Source organism: Rhamphochromis longiceps, linkage group LG20 (assembly GCF_057381845.1).
Source record: "Rhamphochromis longiceps isolate RC_006_pf linkage group LG20, R_longiceps_female_GT1.1, whole genome shotgun sequence".
In the NCBI taxonomy this organism is placed as follows: Eukaryota; Metazoa; Chordata; class Actinopteri; order Cichliformes; family Cichlidae; genus Rhamphochromis; species Rhamphochromis longiceps.
This window is the reverse complement of record NC_140576.1, coordinates 14074287-14092648: the sequence shown is the minus strand read 5'-3', so window position 1 is coordinate 14092648 and position 18362 is coordinate 14074287. Positions and strand designations below refer to the sequence as shown.

The 18362-nt window shown below is 40.8% G+C and overlaps 1 protein-coding gene across 2 annotated transcripts in view; it reads left to right on the top strand.

Moving 5' to 3' along the window:
• cpne9 (copine family member IX) overlaps positions 1–18362 on the top strand; it is a 119176-nt gene that overhangs the window by 28851 nt on the left and 71963 nt on the right. Inside the window, exons 3-7 of one of the 2 annotated variants that reach the window (XM_085394882.1) lie at positions 2603–2649; positions 10160–10263; positions 12051–12090; positions 12337–12339; positions 15629–15705. In XM_085394882.1, coding sequence (XP_085251008.1) covers positions 2603–2649; positions 10160–10263; positions 12051–12090; positions 12337–12339; positions 15629–15705 — 271 coding nt within the window. The remainder of the gene's footprint in view (positions 1–2602; positions 2650–10159; positions 10264–12050; positions 12091–12336; positions 12340–15628; positions 15706–18362) is intronic. The other variant, XM_085394881.1, reaches the window with a different exon arrangement.

Genomic DNA, 18362 nt, shown 5'->3' with positions numbered 1-18362 from the left:
CCCTCTGCCCAAAACGCTTGCTGTCTGCTCTTCTTTCTGTCTTATCTCGCCTCTCTTAATTGCTCATTAGGAGGGAAAATGTGGTTTTAATCGTCTGTTGGTCCAGACAGTCTGAAGTTCATTAGAGCTAATGTCCAAACTTCACAGAGGCACAAAGTGGCTGATGGTTCCTGTCTAGACACAAACAGCAACACTTGGCCAATTATTAATACACCTCATAAGGGCCTTTCGTGAGTGTTACTTGTTAGCTTAGGCATGAACATGTTTGTGTTTGAGCTTAACATGATAAACATAATAAATCTGTGGGTTATAATTGGTCTGGCTCTGTGTTTTTGCATATTTATGCTGTTTTAAAGTAACTTTTGCCCTCAAAAGACAGACATAATGTTAAACAAAGCACCGCAGGACACGGTAAACATTACAGTAAAAATTGTAACCAGTTGGAGAACTTACTTAGGCCCATTTTATTTTAACAATTCAAGAATTTATACCGTAGTCACGAAAAAGCTAATTTGTAAAGGCTGTAATGCTCGTCTGTGAAGGAAAACAATTTGACTAATCAAGAATTTTTTTTGAGACTTAATGAGTTACTGTAAAAATAAGCCAGATTACAGTGGCATTGCTATTGATTATTAAGTAAAGGTAAATTCTTTGCTTACAACAAAAAGTGTCATATTAAGTCTTTTAAAATAAACCCTTTCTGCCTTAGCCTTTCTAGGCTAAAACGCTTTAGCCATGCTAAGTTTAAAAAGGCGGTCTCTAAGGCTTTTGGTAAATGAACTATCCCAGCAATTACTGAATGCTGTGAAATTCTGGGTCCCCATAGAATGGATCAAAAAAACGTTGGTCATAGCATCACTGGGCGGCTGATATTTTTGTACTTTGTCCAATGAAAATAGCAGATACACAATCCACTTATAAATTGGAATATGCTTGGTGACTTGGTTGCCTTAACACTTCCTCTATGAGATCAGCAAACTGTTTTGAGTGAAATATAACTCAACAACCTGTTGGTGAATTATAATCAAAATGTAATAAATCTGATGCATTTTTGTTCAAATCTTTATCAGAAATATTGTGGAAGAACTAAGTCAAGTATTAAACTGAAGTTAAACCTTTGTTGGTTTGGTCATTTGCGTTTGTAGACATGTAAAGACAAATACGCTGCTAATCAGTTTGGTCATTGCACTGTCCTCTGCTCAGAATGACTGTCTTTCTGTAATGTGTTTTATGAACAAACACAATGACAAATCTAATGACATCATGGTTATTATTATTATTATTATCCAAAGAAATACTAGGAAGCTAGACTGAGTAGACTGTGGTAACAGTTAGACCTTCATACCTGCTAAATGTCAGCATGTTAGTACTGTAATTGTGAGGCTTTCATAATTTAGCTCAGAGCACTGCATGGCAGGAGCAATGCATTAACAGAGCCAGGGCAGCTGTGGTGCTTCAGGTGCACTGTCACAGACTGTATATATAAAACATTTTAAACATTTTAAAGCCTAAATCTGTGTTTGCTGGTGCTTTACATTTTTCATGAAGCAAAGATTTGGCTTGAAGGAAAACAGGGGACAGGCTACTATGAACACTATGTGAAATATACGACTCACAATAAGTGATTATAAATGAGGGGTCATTTCCCCATACACTTCTGTTTACTTCTTTTTTTCAACTAAAAGAACTTCAGGATTGCAGTTGTTCATCTGATATTTATAGTTTCTGTTCATTATTAGATGTGAGCTTTGGAAGCGCTCACTGCTCACTACATAACCACTCCAGTTACATGCATATAAGTATCTTGCAGGGTTATAGCAAGAGGTAACATTTTCAGTTATGTCAGTAAAGACATAAAGATCAGAAAGATTTTAAAAACATGGATGAAAGGTTTCCGTGGAAACCTTTTTTGTTTACATGGAAGAATAGTATTTTTCATGTAATACATTACAGTATTTTAGCCAAGCCTGTTTGAACAAGGATATGCTAACATGCAACACTGAACACTAAGTACAGTTGAGGCTGATGAGATATCATTAAATTTGTATGTGTTTGCTCACAACTGATTCTGTTATTTTCTCTGAGAGGGGAGTTTGCAATGGCACTCTACCTATTTGGTCTTTAGATCCATGCCTTGTAGCACTTCTGCATTTTTTTTTGTAATATTCATGCATATTAATAGCCAGAGAGAGGCCTGGCTGAAGGTGGTGACAGCATATCTGTGAGGCAGAAAATGTAGAGAATGATTACTCCCTCACAGTTACGCAGCGAGATCAGGATGAAAAGTGTGAAAATGAGAGAAATGTACAATGAGTTGTTATTGTTCTAATGGACAGCTGTTTTATTAATAGAGTGTAAATATCACCACTGGATATTGAAAATTCCACATTTTTTAAATGGTCTTTCATTGCGTTTAAGAAGAAATTGTTTACTCTGCTTGCGGCTACATCAGATCTAACTGAAATATATGTGGATGTGAGTGTGTTGATATGTAGGTGGCAACATGCAGAAACCATTACACTAGTGACTGAGATTAAAAAGTGTGTTTTTTCTTTTCTTCATGCTTCCTTTTTGGCCTCTACTCCTCCACTTTCCCTTCCAGTTGTTGTGTTGTATCTGCAGGCTGTGGGAACCAAAGAATGGAGGGAGGTAAGTTAAGCAACCTTTCTATTGCCAATGACAATATCCAATATTTTTGTCTACATATCTGCCAGATTTTTTTATTTTTATTTTTTTTATAGGGAATGAAATAAATGAGTTGTCTTCAGTGTTAATGATTTTCAATCAGAACTTAAAATGGGGGTTATTAAGCTGAAGTCCAGAGGCAACTCACAAAAACCCCTGAGAACATTTTGTAGAAAATTGGAAGTGTGAGCCTCTTCACTTGCCCAGAAAGTGAAACCACATCTTGAACACCCGGGGGGGGGGGGGGGGAAGCCCCACATATCAGACCCAAACTGGTGAATTTATGTTGGAGGTGATGGAATAAATAAATTAAAAGACTCATAATTTTATGATGTTGAATGAAATGGATTCTTGTCATGACTCAGGGCAGTGAGAGAAAGAAGGTCAGTTCTTTTTCCACCTCATCAAAAATGCACCATCTGCTCCCCTTGACATCTTGCTGTCTCATCCACTGTCACTGTTTTAAAGGCAAGGTCACGTGACATTCCATTGCTCATTAACATTTTGAATACATTTTGATCTGTTAGGTCCCTCACACAGTTCATGTCTCACATCTTGGCGCTACATTCCCTCATCTAGTTTGCCTACACGTTGCCTCTAGTCACTTTGTGTACTTTAGTCACACTATTTGGCTACCGTTGATCCCCTCATTTTAACGCACCTCACACCTTTGCTTTCCATGTGGTGGGGCTTAATCAAAAAGCACTGCATGAATTGCAGCACAATCAGCAGAGTAAATATCTCTCTGCCAGCCTTACATATTGACACCTCGAGGAGATAATTGCACATGGATGGAAACCTGGAAATCCTTTGTGTGCTTTTGAGATCATTATGCATTATGTAAATAATCTATATGTCATTTGTAAGTGCAATTCATGCAGAAATTATTCATTAACGTTCAGTTACACTTACATGCAAACGTCCTGTGAGCATGATGGGTTTTTTTGTATTGTGTGACTGTTTTGTTTATTATGTGTGCGCAGTATAGAAACCTTGTCCATCAAAATAAGGTGCAATAAATTTGTATAATATTTCAAATGCACGCAGTAACCATGTGATGGGAAGGACTCAGCAAATGAAGAATCATCTTGACACTGTATCATCTTACTTATAGGCCATATTTGTTATGCAAAACAAAGCAATCAGAATCAGAATCAGAAAGGGTTTTATTGCCAAATGTTGAGCAGGTTTACAACATTAGAAAATTGCTGCGGTACTTAGTGCAAAACATTCTGTAAATAAACATAAAAATAAAAATTAAAAGTGCTAAGTAGATAGGTATATACATGAGTGCAGGTGGTGATCAGTGCCAAACATGGAATGATGCAGTGAACACAGCGTAGGGTCATGTGTTAGTGGTGGGAACAGTCATATGGTTATTGTTCATGTGTCCAACAGCAGAGGGGAAGAAACTGTTCTTATGGCGAGAGGTTCTGGTGCGAATGGACCGGAGCCTCCTGCCTGAGGGGAGCAGGTCAAACAGACTGTGTCCAGGGTGAGAAGGGTCAGCTGTGATCCGAGCTGCACGCCCCAGTGTCCTGGGGGTGTACAGGTCCTGCAGAGATGGGAGTCTGCAGCCAATCACCTTCTCAGCAGAGCGCACAACACGCTGCAGTCTCTGTTTGTCCCTGATAGTGGCTCCAGCGTACCACACGGTGATGGAGGAGGTGAGGATGGACTCGATGATTGCAGTGTAGAATTGCATCATCGTCCGTGTTGGCAGGTTGAATTTCTTCAGCTGCCTCAGGAAGAAACATCCTCTGCTGGGCTTTCTTAATGACAGAGATGATGGTGGGCTCCCACTTCAGGTCCTGGGTGATGGTGGTACCCAGGAAGCGGAATGAGTCCACAAAGATGATGAGGGTGTCAGTCAGGATGATGGGGGGCAGTGGGGCTGTGCGCTTCCTGAAGTCCACAGTAATCTCCACTGTCTTCTGGGCATTCAGCACCAGGTTGTTGTGGCTGCACCAGGACACCAGACGTTCAACCTCCCTCCTGTAGGCAGACTCATCCCCGTCCGAGATGAGTCCAATAACGGTGGTGTCATCTGCAAACTTGATTAGCTTGACAGACTGGTAGGTGGAGGTGCAGCAGTTGGTGTACAGGGAGAAGAGCAGAGGAGAAAGAACACAGCCCTGAGGTGCTGATGGTCCGGGAGTCCGAGACCGAGTCTGAGACATTCTTTCCTAGCCTCACATGTTGCTTCCTGTCCGTCAGGAAGTCAGTGATCCACCGGCAGATGGGATCAGGCACATTTATCTGGGAAAGCTTGCCTTGGAGATGGTCTGGAAGGATGGTGTTGAAGGCAGAGCTGAAGTCCACAAACAGGATCCTGGCATAGGTTCCTGGGGAGTCCAGATGCTGCAGGATGAAGTGTAGAGCCATGTTTATAGCATCGACGAAGGACGGAGGGCCAGAACCAAAACAAGCAAAAACAACGAAGTAACAAACCCTCACAGGTCACAGTCCCAAAGTCAAACCGTGCATCCCGCAGCGGTGCAAAAAAAAGAAAAAACCCCACAAAACAGTCTCAGGTGGCCCATCACTACAACAAAAGAGTTCAAGTGGCCTACCTCTTGTCCCGTGATAGGAAAATATAAATATAAACATACACTAAAATACATGAGCCCTGGGTCCCTAGACCCAGGCCATGACAGTTTACTCATTTGTTTTATGATCACAAGCGGTTCAGTTTTCCTCTGTGAACAGCTATGATCCTCCACTTAAAGGTCAACAAATCAGCAGTAGTACCCCATAGATGACTGCAGACTACTCCGTCTCAGCTCTTTCTGTGTGATTACATGCCCTTAAGCCAGAAATGAAGGTAGAGCTACACTGGCAATGGAATTTTGTGGTGATACAAACTGTATTTCATCAAATCAGTGTTATAATTGCATTCACTGAGCAGACTAAACTCTAGGAAGCTATAGTAGGTTATTAAGCTGGTACTTTTATTTATCATCCTCCCCACAACAAAGGAATCTTATTGTCTTGTTAACGGACAGAAAGCATGTGGATTTTTTTTCTGTCTCTAATGAAAGTCTTTATAGAATTAAACCAAGGAAAATCACCAGAAAACAATCCTAAGAGTTAAACAAGTCCCAGATTGTGTTTCTGCAACTGTAATCATCTATATGTTCTCTTCCCATAAACCTTGTACAAGTTAATCTGTGTTTCATGTGTCCAAAGAACTTTTATTAGAACTGTGCAGATTCTTTTAGACGTTTCCTGCCGAGGTTTAATTTTGTCTTCTTGTTCTTGAGTGTAACCAGTGGTTTGCACCTTCTTGTAAACCTATATGTCCACTGATGATGTTGCCACCTGATGGTAGACTTTGACAGTGATACACCTGCCTCCTCAAAAGTTTTATGGATATGTCATGGACATTCATGGGTATGTCTAGATTTTGTGAATTAATTTTTTCTCACCATGGAAATAATTCTGGCATCATGCACTTCAATATTCTGTGTTTTTTACTATCATAGATTGATTTTGTTTTCTCAGCCTATCCCAAAAGGTTGATTCTGTTCATCTGGATGTTGCGTTTTCAGTGGGAGAAATGTTTCGTTACTGATCCAAGTGATTTCTTCAGTCTCAGCTGACTGCAGGCTTCCCCAACCTTATAAACAGTACATTTGCAGTAAATGTGGTTACCCCAGCTGGACATTTGTCAAAGCTGGGAAGGCACCTAAAGACAGCTCCAGCCGATCCAGGAGAGAAGGACAGCTGCTGCCTAAATGAAAACCTGTAGTGATCCTTTATGTGTCAGGAATATCGGAACGGTTGAATCGCATTCTCTCTAAACACCGCATATCTGTGGCTTTTAAACCATAAAACATGCTGCTCCAAAAATTGGTCCACCCCAAGGATCACACCACAAACAGAGTAACATAGTATACGCTGTTAAGTGCCAGGAGGATTGCCAGGATTTATACATCGGGGAAACCAAACAACCTCTGGCGAAGCGGATGACACAACACAGAAGAGCTACCACGTCAGGCCAGGACTCTGCAGTCTATTTACACCTACAGGGCAGTGGACACTCTTTCAATGATGAGGATGTACACATCCTGGACAGGGAGGAACGCTGGTTTGAGCGCGGAGTCAAGGAGGCCATTTACGTGAAAAGGGAAAGACCATCTCTGAATCGAGGAGGTGGCAGCACGGTGGTTAGCACTGTTGCCGCACAGCAAGAAGGTCCTGAGTTCAATTCCACCATCAGGCCGGGGTCTTTCTGTGTGGAGTTTGCATGTTCTCCCCGTGTTTGCGTGGGTTCTCTCCGGGTACTCCGGCTTCCTCCCACCGTCCAAAGACATGCAACTTGTGGGGATAGGTTAATTGGATAATCCAAATTGCCACTAGGTGTGAATGTGAGTGTGAATGGTTGTCTGTCCCTATGTGTTAGCCCTGCGACAGACTGGCGACCTGTCCAGGGTGTACCCTGCCTCTCGCCCTATGACAGCTGGGATAGGCTCCAGCGCCCCCCGCGACCCTGAAAAGGATAAGCGGAAGCGAATGGATGGATGGATGAATCGAGGAGGGGGCCTAAGGGTACATCTTTCGCCATCTTGCAATCCTGTGATTGCAGCCATTCCCCAGCTCTCTGTGAATGGTACTCATGGACATTGATCAGTGGGCTTTGATCAGTGGTCAAGATAATTTGCATAATTATGATGAGGGTGACCTCCCAGGCCATTGTTCCTTCAGTGGTGCTAGTTTCAGCTATTGCGCAAATGTACTGTTTATAAGGTTGGGGAAGCCTGGAGTCAGCTGAGACTGAAGAAATCACTCGGATGAGTGAGGAAACATTTCTCCGACTGAAAACGCAACGTCCAGATGAACAGAATCAACCTTTTGGGATTTACTTACCTGGATGATTGAGCATGCATCAGGGCACTTTTCTCAGCCTAATGATGGCCTCCTTCACTTCTACCAATGTCTTTGAGCCTCATATTATGAATTCCAGTGTACAGATACCAAATACAAACATTTTTATCTTCCATCTACGCTCATCTTTTTCAGATCTTTCTTCAGGCCTTTTTATCTTCTTTTTTTTTTTTTTTTTGTAATACAACAAAAATTTAAGAAGTGAACTTCTAAAAGTGACTACAGTTAACAGGGGTTAACTAATTAATGGTTAATTAATGGTGAACATTTGCATTTTAATCCCATCTTGACTGTTTGATTTAAAATCCACGGTGGTGGCGTGCAGAGGCAAAAACAAAAAAAACAAAAAACTGCCACTGTCCAAAAACTTATGGACTGTGCTGGGCCAGGAGAGGTCTTCACTGTTTATTGTATATTAGCTAAACTTGGCAGCCACTGTGAAAATGAGTGCTAAACCCTAATTCATTTTCCACGTTTCATCGTTTGAAATATAATTGTTTCAGTGGTGATCAGTTGAAAAGTGTTTGCAGATGAGTCGGCATCTTGAAAATGAAAACATGGGTTCCCATGAAGTAATCATCTAGTTTGTCTGCAGTCTGCCCCCATTAAAATTACTAAACTCCATGAATTTTACCCACTTTTCAAGTTTCACTTTTTTTATTTGGCATTTCTGATTGAAATTAAACCAAACAAACAAAAACAAACATCGACACACTCTGTAGCCTGCTGTCAGCAATGCTACTGTACACTTTGACTAAATTCACTTGGTTGTTTGCATTATAGGACACAGACACAGCAAGATTGCTATCCTACTACGGATTTCGGGGCGTTACTTCTGTTGATTCACTTGAAACATTTCTGTGTTCGTCTTTAATGAGAGTTTCTCTCACTTGCTTGAAGTGGGTGGGAGTTCATTCCCTGCAGCAATCAGGATTTTGCAACCTTTGAATCAAGATATGATGACAATTATGGGGTTGTTTTCTTAAGATGTCAAGCCTCTGCTCATTAAATTTGTTCAAAACACACCCACACAGTCCTGGTGAAGCAGATTAGCTTGATAGCTAGTTGAACTCCTACCTTTAAATCTGATTTCGGGTTATTTAATCATGACTATTCAATGCTACAGAAAAAGAACACTTTAAGTTGAAAGAACTTTTGGATTTGAAAGGCTTTAAGATCACATTTAAGATGGCAATTATCGCCTCTTCCTATAAGCTGTTTGAATTGTTGCTTGTATACATGTTAATTTGGGTTCTGAGTGCTAAATCCAAGATCAGTTTACTCTCGGGCAAATATGCATCCATGTTGTGCTAAGGAAGATACTATTGAATTACACCAATTACAATATATGTGGTAGTGCTGAATTCTTATTCTAATACCTGTCAAATATGCTTTCAGACATGTCTACTTACCAGGCTGAGAACTGCAGATTTCCAAGGAAACAAATCTCTTTAAACCCTCTGCAACAAATGGTTCAAAGATCCCTTATGCAGCTTTTGTATTACAGTCTCTATGAACTCCATTTAGCTTACCTAATAAACGTAAAAAACGCTCCCATAACAACATACACGGAAAACAAATTGAAGAGCAGGTCTTTCTTCTGTGCACCAATGTTGTTGTTATTTAACAGTTTTTTAGCCTTGAGTCAGTTTTTCTGTGACCCAGTGTATTTCTGACAGTGAATAAATGTTCCCTGGCAGTACTTTAGTGAAAAACAATAGATGAAAGGAGTGGAATGTTGATAAAAAGCATGTATGTGTAATAGGATTACATCTGTAACCAACTCATTTTACAGTCTTAGCTCCTATGCCGACGCTGCCTTTAAAACTCCTTACTTACCCAAGAATAAGAAAAAAAATCACTGACAAAGCCATTCCTAACCTTTGCCCACAATGCTCTAACATCTATTAACCAATCATGTCAGAGTCAGATTATAAACCAAAGGCCTCCATCCCTGGAAATAGTAACACCGCAAGAAAATATCACGGGCTTTTCCCTGCGGGTCGATACGGCGGGTCAGTTCTGAGGTCTAATATAGTAACCTGCGAGCCCTTGGTAATGGATAGGCTGGGGACACGGTTGATAGCGCGGATTATGTGCGCTGGGCACTAAGGACATGAGTCGAGGTATTGTGGCTGTGGTGAGGCAGTGCTAAGATCAATAGCTCATTACACGGTGCTGTCAGGCCATGCCACAGCCCCGCGGCCGGCAGTCCACCGGGGGATTACTGGCGTGATTGTCAGTATGATGGAGAGACAGTCTGGCCCAGGAGAGAGGCTGGGACTGAGTCTCTGTGGGCTCGCAATGTGGAGAGCCTCCTCCAGAGTAACACTCTGATTTCTCTAGGGAAACGAGGTTCAGCAAAACACAATGCAGCTCAGTGTCATACTGAGTTTTGCAAAGGTGAATTTGTGTCTATGGATTCCAGTTCTGTGTATAAATTTATTAATGACTTGTTGCTAAACCTCATGAATTTTACTTGGTTGTATCTCTGGTGTATTTTTTCTTAAAACAAGTTTTATAGCATATATAAAAAAAAAAATCGATGCTACTGTTACCGCCAATTATCACTTCTTTTTTTCTGTAGTTTGGCAGGACAGAGGTTATCGATAACACTCGGAATCCTGATTTCGTCAGGAAGTTTGTCCTGGATTTCTTCTTTGAAGAGAAACAGAATCTAAGGTTTGATGTGTAAGTAGCCTGACTTTGCTTGCTCTTAATAAATCTAAAGTAATTTAAACATGAGCACACTGTGGAAAAACTGAAATGTGGAGGCAGAGATAATTAACCTAGTAATGCCTTTGATTACACTTCAATAATTTATTTTCTCTGTAGATCCTCAGTTTATTGACTTTACTAAGTAACAGACCAAAGTCAAACACTCGACTGTTCACAGAATAGTGAAGTGGTTAGCACTGTCACCTCACAGCAAGAACGTTATTGGTTTGAATCTGCTGGCCAGTCTTTCTGTGGTGAGGTCACATGGTCTCCCTGTACGTGTGGGTTTCAGTTTAACTGGTGGTTCAAAATTAGCTGTAGGTGTGAATGATTGTCAGGCCTCTGATGAACTGGCGGCCCAGCGACAGCTGGAATAGGCTACTTCCTCTTCCCCCAGCACTTTTCAGTATCATATACATGTACATATACCCATACTTAAGGGGCATCCACATGGAAAGAGACTAGCATTAACATAGAAACCAGAGACTATGAGATGCTAGCAGAAACAAAGTGGGTGCACATGTGGTCCCACTGTAAAGTTTTTTTTTTTTACTTTTAGGCAGGCAACTGAGTGGCAGCAAAGGATACTCAATGTTTGATCTGCCAGGGGGATGTAAATATGTTAAACTACTCTAATGCGTTTAAGCAGTGTATATTACTGCATTTCCATAGTTTATTAATTTATACTGCTTATTATTTACTTAAAAACAAATTGTTTGCTGATAAATACAATCACGTTGATGTGATGCATTTCAGAGGAAAGATCCTAAAATATCATTAATGTTGTTATTCATTAATTTTGAAAAAATAAAAAAATGTGAGAATTCTTAAGAAATATTATTATTATTATTATTATTATTATTATTATTATTATTATTATTATTATTATTATTATTATTATTATTATTATTATTATTATTTATTTTGGTTTATTAAATATAATTTAGGTTATTGGAGATTATAAAATCATAGACTGTGTATAAAAGATGGATGTAGATGACATCAACTGGTTAGTGAAGTCCTGCTGTGAAGCTGAGGATATTTTAGTGTTGCCAGTGTTTAAGAGCACATTTCACACTTTCACACTATGCAAACAAAAGCCTATTTTACCAAAGCGTCGCCCCCTGCTGGTAGCGATAAATAATGTTCGTTTAGGGTACATTCAGACCTGGAAGCATTATTCACATGCTTAAAAATGTCTTCCTGCTAGATAACCCAGAAGATAAAACTCTGCAATTGGTCCTATAATCAGACTTTTCTGCTGAGTTGCAAAGTCATGGCATCACAGTAATGTGGCTCATCACTACTGTGAAGAAAACAAGTAACAGAAAAATCATGCTTCTCTCCTCTGACCAGAGTTACTCTACTACACTTTTCAAAACTGTAATAAGCAGGGCAGTTGTGGAAGGTTTTGGACTAATTTGAAACAAATATTCAAGACCTATGTGTGGCTTTTTATCCAACTTTTGGACTATACTCTAACATTAAGTAAGCAGACTCTTTTTTTGTTATCACACCTGTTGGTTCCCATGTGAAAAGAAAAATCAGTTTAAGAGCTTATTACCCTGACTGTTCAAACCTGTGTGTTTCAACTCCAGGGTTAACATAATTTCTCTAAGTTAGAACTGCTGCTTTCTGAATAAACACCCTCATTGTTCCCAGACTAATAACAAGGAAGCCCATTTATGCACTTGTCCAAAATCTCCTCCAATATAAACTCACAAGTTCTTCCTCTTGTGCCATCTATTTGTTTCTCACAGGTACAATGTGGACTCCAGAAGCTGTAACATATCCAAACACGTAAGTACAGTATGTCAACCTCAAACGACAGTTTTGACTCAGAGCTGAAGGCTCCTGGCAGCATTCAAATGTATCATGTTATTCAGCATTACTCACGCTGTAAATGCTAATTTACAGTCAATGAGTGCAGCAGCTGACAATGAATCAGCATGAAGAAAATTCCTGTTTAATAAGTGGAATTCCATCTCATGACAATGTCTTTTATTATTCTTCTTCCCCACTAAAATAAATCACACTGGAGAACAGAAGGTGAGTGGTTTCAGCTGAAGAGTGTTGGTCTCATGAGTCCTTGTATTATTATGTCCTTTATTCATTTTATTTTTTTTATGTTCCAGTATATTTCAGCATCCCCAGAAGAATCTTGTGATTTTTCTGTGTGTGTGTGTGTGTGTGTGCGTGTGCGTGTGTGTGTGTGTGTGTGTGTGTGTGTGTGTGTGTGTGTGTGTGTGTGTGTGTGTGTGTGTGTGTGTGTGTGTGTGAGTGTGATTCACTCCCTTTAATTTCATCATATTTTTTCTCCCATTCTTTCATCTCATTTCATCAAGGACAAACAGCAGCAGCTCCCACCTGGAAAGCCCCCCTCCCCGTAGTGTTGTTCCTCATTTTGTCTGTCTGCATTTTATCATTAACTCAGGTAAAAGCAACTTTCACAACTCCACTTCAAAGTGAAAGCAGCTGTCGTTGTTGTTCCAGGCACTATACTACAGCAGATTGTGCATGTCAGGGCATTTACAGGAGCTACACGCATACCCGCTTTGCAGGACTTGCACCTACACCTGCTCGCGCCCACACACCGCAAACATCAACGCTCTGCCCTCGTTGCTGTGCAGGAGTTTCATTATGTTGTGTCATCGCCTCTTTTTTTAATGTTGCCATATGGTTTTCTCTGTAGTGGTTGGGAAGGTTGTAAACTTCCAAATCTGTTGTTGTCAATAAAAATGCTGAACGAAGGGGAAACCTTTATTTCTACTAATAGGACATTTGCCCCACACACAGTGTCGGCCCTTTTAAGAATAATCAATCGGTCAACAAGCAGCTGAATAATGCAGTCCTCCAGGACTTCCTGGGCTTGACCTAGTTGGAATAATGAATGCTTATGTAAATCATGGACTCAAACTCGGAAGTTAATGTTTAATTTAAAATGGCACTTCAGTAAGATGAGATTAAACTTTAATGGAACTTTAATAACTTTAATATCTTTGATAATATCCCTATTGATTTTATAGTCTTTCTCAACTGTTATAGAGCCCATTATCTTTAGTGTTAACCCTTTAACGTTAAAACACTGAAGAGCCAGAGGTGTCTAGTCAGATGTTTCATAGAGTTTAATGGGCTGGTTCCCTCGTTGCCAACTTTTATAACTCTAGTGGATAAAGTTGAGGAGCTGCAAAATGAAACGAGCATGTGCTGTCACAACCCAGGCCTACAGGACAGGGCAAGACTCGCAGTGATCCACATCATGAGTCCAAGCAAACGCCAAAATAAGTGATACCAGAGCAAAGGTGAAGCTAAAAGGGAGGCATGGGGTGGCGCTGATCCCCCAACATTGTGTTGTCACATATTGCAATGAGTACTGCCCTCCATTTAACAAAAATTATTCCAAAGGTGACAACAGCTTGTCCATCAGGGCCCCTCAGCTTTGGATTACAAATAGACGAGTCTCAGGAAATCTGTGACTTCTTTGAAATCACTTGGACAAACCCATTTTTATAAATTTGCTTTTATCTAATGTCTATCTCGTTTGTCACTCTCATTTTAGACCTTAAATGCTATTGTGTGTATATGTTTTAACTGTTTTGTGTATGTTTGAATTTAATATCAATATATCCTATATCCCAATGTCTCTTTAACTTGGCTCCATTTTATTTCTAGAATAGAATAGAATAGAATAGAATACTTTTTATTTGTCAATTTCTTCAAATGTACTTGCCATACAAAGGAATTGAAATTACGTTTCACACTGTCCCATGCGTAGACATTGACAACAATAAGGTGCAGATGCACAACAAAAACAGCCCTAACAGTAATAATAATAATAATGGATACTTTATTGATCCCCATGGGGAAATTACTTGTTTTTCTCTGCATTTGACCCATTCACTCTGTGAAGCAGTGGGCAGCCCACTAAGCAGGCGCCCGGGGAGCAGTGTGTAGGGACGGTACCTTGCTCAGGGGTACCTCAGGGTAGCCGTTAAGTGGATTCGAACCGCCGACCTTCCGATCATGGGGCGACCACTTTACCTACTGATAGTGCTAAAAGAAATACTAAAAGAAAATATATAGCAGCAGGTGTGTGCAATTGCAATGCAAGTCAGGAATGTTTTCAGTTCTTGGTTCAGAGAGTGTTTCCTTGTTGGAGAGTGTGCGTGGGTGGGGGGGGGGGGGTAGAGTCCAATCTGTCTTCCTATTCTTCTGCCAATCTGGTGATTCTGCTGGCTGGGAGCCGGGAGGGAAGAGAGTTCAGCAGTCTCACAGCCTGGTGGATGAAGCTGTTGGTGAGCCTGGTAGTGCGGGAGCGGAGACTTCTGTATCTCTTTCCAGAGGGCAGGAGGCTGAACAGACAGTGCGCGGGGTGGGTTGCATCGTTGACAATTGTGATGGCTTTGCGGGTGAGGCGAGTGGTGTAAATGTCTTGCAGGGAGGGGAGTGGTGCTGAGGCCCAGTCTGTCCAGTTTACAGATGAGTTGTTGTGGTATTATGGTGTTGAATGCTGAGCTAAAGTCTATGAACAGCATTCTCACATATGAGTCTTTCTTGTCCAGATGAGTTAGGGCTGGGTGGAGGGCAGAGCAGATTGCATCCTCTGTGGATCGTTTCGCTCTGTATGCGAACTGGTGTGGGTCCAGGGTGGGAGGTAGGGTGGATTTGATGTGTGACATGACTAGTCGTTCAAAGCACTTCATAATAATGGGTGTCAGTGCCACGGGGCGGTAGTCATTGAAACAGGCTGGGGATGGTTTCTTTGGCACAGGTATGATGGTGGCAGTCTTGAAGCATGATGGGACAGTGGCTTGCCTCAGGGAGGTGTTAAAGATGTCTGTGAAGACATTCTTCAGCTCCTCTGCGCAGTCTTTCAGCACACTACCAGGGATGTTATCTGGTTTTTGTTTCTGGTTTCTGGTTATCTGGTTTTTGTTTCTGTCCTGGTTTTTGTATTTTACTCATACTTGCATGTCAAAACACCCCGTACTCTGTTTTTAAAGGCGTTTAAATGTCATATGAGTAATAGCAGTAGTATTAGTTTATCAAAAAACTATGTGTGAACGATTTCAGGGGAAAAAGAATCACAATACCCTTTTGGTGGGAAAAAGCCATTGTTGCACACAGTGCATCCCTGTATATGTAACTATGTTATTTAAAATAACATAATAATAACTATCCTGTAGGGTCTAAAGTTAACAATGGCTCCATTATAATTATCTGCAGGCATATATTTATATTTCTACTGTAGTGTATTTGAGCCTGTTTTGAGGCCTGGGTTATTGATTAGTACTGTCTTGCAATTAATTGTCTTCTTTCTACCCTTTCCCCCTCGAAGGACTTTCTGGGCCAGACCTTCTGCACACTCGGAGAAATTATCGGCTCCACAGGAGGAAGGCTGGAGAGGACCCTCTCGTAAGTCCCTCACACCCTTTCTATTGTCTCATTGTGAAATGACTTCCCTCCTTTTCTGTTTATTTATTTATTTTCTTTAAGCGGTGAATCATAAATAGAAATTATGCACATAAATAATTTCTTCAGCTGGGCAGAATGAAACGAGTCCCCCCTCCATCTTTTGTTTCATTTTTATCGATGGCTTCTGGGGAAAACAACATCTCACTGATGCAGTGTGCACAGACTCGCCTGGCTAAATAGCCTCATCTATTACAGCGTTAGATCAGAGTAAGCGAGACCAGGCAAGCCTGCTGTATCACTGCACTCTGAGCTGTTGCTCCTGAAGTAGTATTGAGTTTTACTGTGTTGAACGAAAGTGGGATGTGCAGTAGAAGTCAATATAACGTTGGATACAGATATACAGAATGCGCTCATATTTTCTGCCAGGCAGCATGTTGATAGTAGAAACCAATGCTTTTTTTTTCAGATAATAAAAGGTGGATTAGTGTGCACTCTTTGTGAGCTCAACCCCCCCTATTTTTTTCACACTGCATCCCTGCAGTGTTAGATAACACCCAGTGTTCTGAGGAGTGAACAAACTGCTGGGAGACAGAGAGAAATGTGAGGTCAGAGCAGTAACCGGCCAGATTTGAACCCATTTTATTGCAAGGACGAGGCATCTCGCTTTTTCTCTGCCTATACAGTTCAGAGTTCATCTTAAAGGGTGCAAGGAAACAATTCTTCTTCTCAGTGGCCCTCACAATAGCCCTTTGTGGAGCAGCACATAAATTAGAAGCTGGATTATATGAGCTCTGTGAGTGTCACTGCTGCTTTATTGTCTTAAATTTTGACTTAAATTTCCTTGATGTAAATGATCAGTGGACTCACTTTATGATAAACTGTCACTGACTGGGAATGATATACACGTGACTGGAGGTTAAATCCTGTGATGAAGGTAGTCACACTTGTCGAAGTTTGACAAAAGAAAATAACATTTTTAGACTCCACATTTCTCGCTCATTTTTCTCTGATCTACTACAGACTATAGATAAAAAAGTAGCCTTTTGGCTATCTCTGGCATGTTTATATTGATCTGTCCCTTTAAAATAGATACATTCAAAACTCAAAAACTTTGCTTTTCTTCAAAACATTGTAAGGTACTGACATGTACGCCACCAGGTAATAACCGCAATTTAAACCCATGCAATGAAACTAATCTGAGTTCAAAAAGTATCTGACTCAGAACTGTGCGATTCTGACTACACCTCACCTTGTAGCACTGCGCGGATGTCTTTTCCTGATTCTAATGTGTTTAAAGTGTGTTAAAAAATGGGACAGTTGCCCAGTCTCCAGAATCCAAAGGGATGTACTTAAGCCTTGTTTTATTCAACCAATAGTCCAAAGCTGGATTTAGTTTATGATAACATCAAACAGAAAAAAACATTGGAGGTTGGTACCACAGACTGTATATAACAGATGGATGCAGGCATTGTGATATCAATCAAAAACTCAAGTTTGTCATTTTAACCAACAATTTATGAGATTTTTTTTTTTACCAAACATTACAATATTTGGGCAAGAGTGCAGAGGTGGGGAGTTGTCATCTAATGCTAGTGTTGGTTAGGGTTGGTTTCCCTAAACCATGAAATACTTTCTAGAAAAAGTGTTTATTGAACCTGCTGACAAATTTTAAAACAACAAATCTAAAACTGTTTTGTATCTATGAGTTTTAATTTGTATTATTTTTGCTATATCCACTATTGTTATGCATTATATAACAAAGTTTTACTTAAAAAATTATTAAATATTAATAATACATTTTGTTTTACAATTTTTGTGTGTGAAAACAATCACATGATGATGTAGAGCGCTTAAAAGTTCACAATAACTCATGAATCAGCCGAGAGATATAATCTCTCCAGCGTGTCCCCGGTCTGCCCCGGGGCCTCCTCCCGGTGGGGCATGCCCGGAACACCTCACTCAGGAGGCGCCCAGGAGGCATCCTTGTCAGATGCCCGAACTACGTCAGCTGGCTCCTTTCGATGTGGAGGAGCAGTGGCTCTACTCTGAGCCCCTCCCAGATGGCTGAACTTCTCACCCTATCTCTAAGGGAGAGGCCAGCCACCCTTTGGAGGAAGCTCATTTCTGCCACTTGTATCCGCGATTTTGTTCTTTCGGTCACTACCCACAGTTTGCGGCCATAGGTGAGGGTAGAGACGTAGATCGACCGGTAAATTGAGAGTTTCGCTTTTACACTCAGCGAAACTCTTCACCACGATGGACCGGTGCAGCGTCCGCATCACCAATCCGTCTGTCGATCTCCGGCTCCCTTCTCCCATCACTCACAAACAAGACCCCGAGATACTTGAACTCCTCCACTTGGGGCAGGAACTCATCCCTGACCCGGAGTGGGCACTCCACCCTTTTCCGGCTGAGAACCATGACCTCAGATTTGGAGGTGCTGATCCTCATTCCGCTGCTTCACACTCGGCTGTGAACCGTTCCAGAACACAAAATGTTTAAAGGATAAATATTACACCAAAGAAACACTGAGATAATTCATAGGACCAATAAAAAAAAACTGCCTAGTGGTGGTACAAAAATCAGGGGCTTGTCATAATAAACAGAATCCACATTTTGGGACCATGAAACTTTCAAAAAAATGATGTTATGCTATC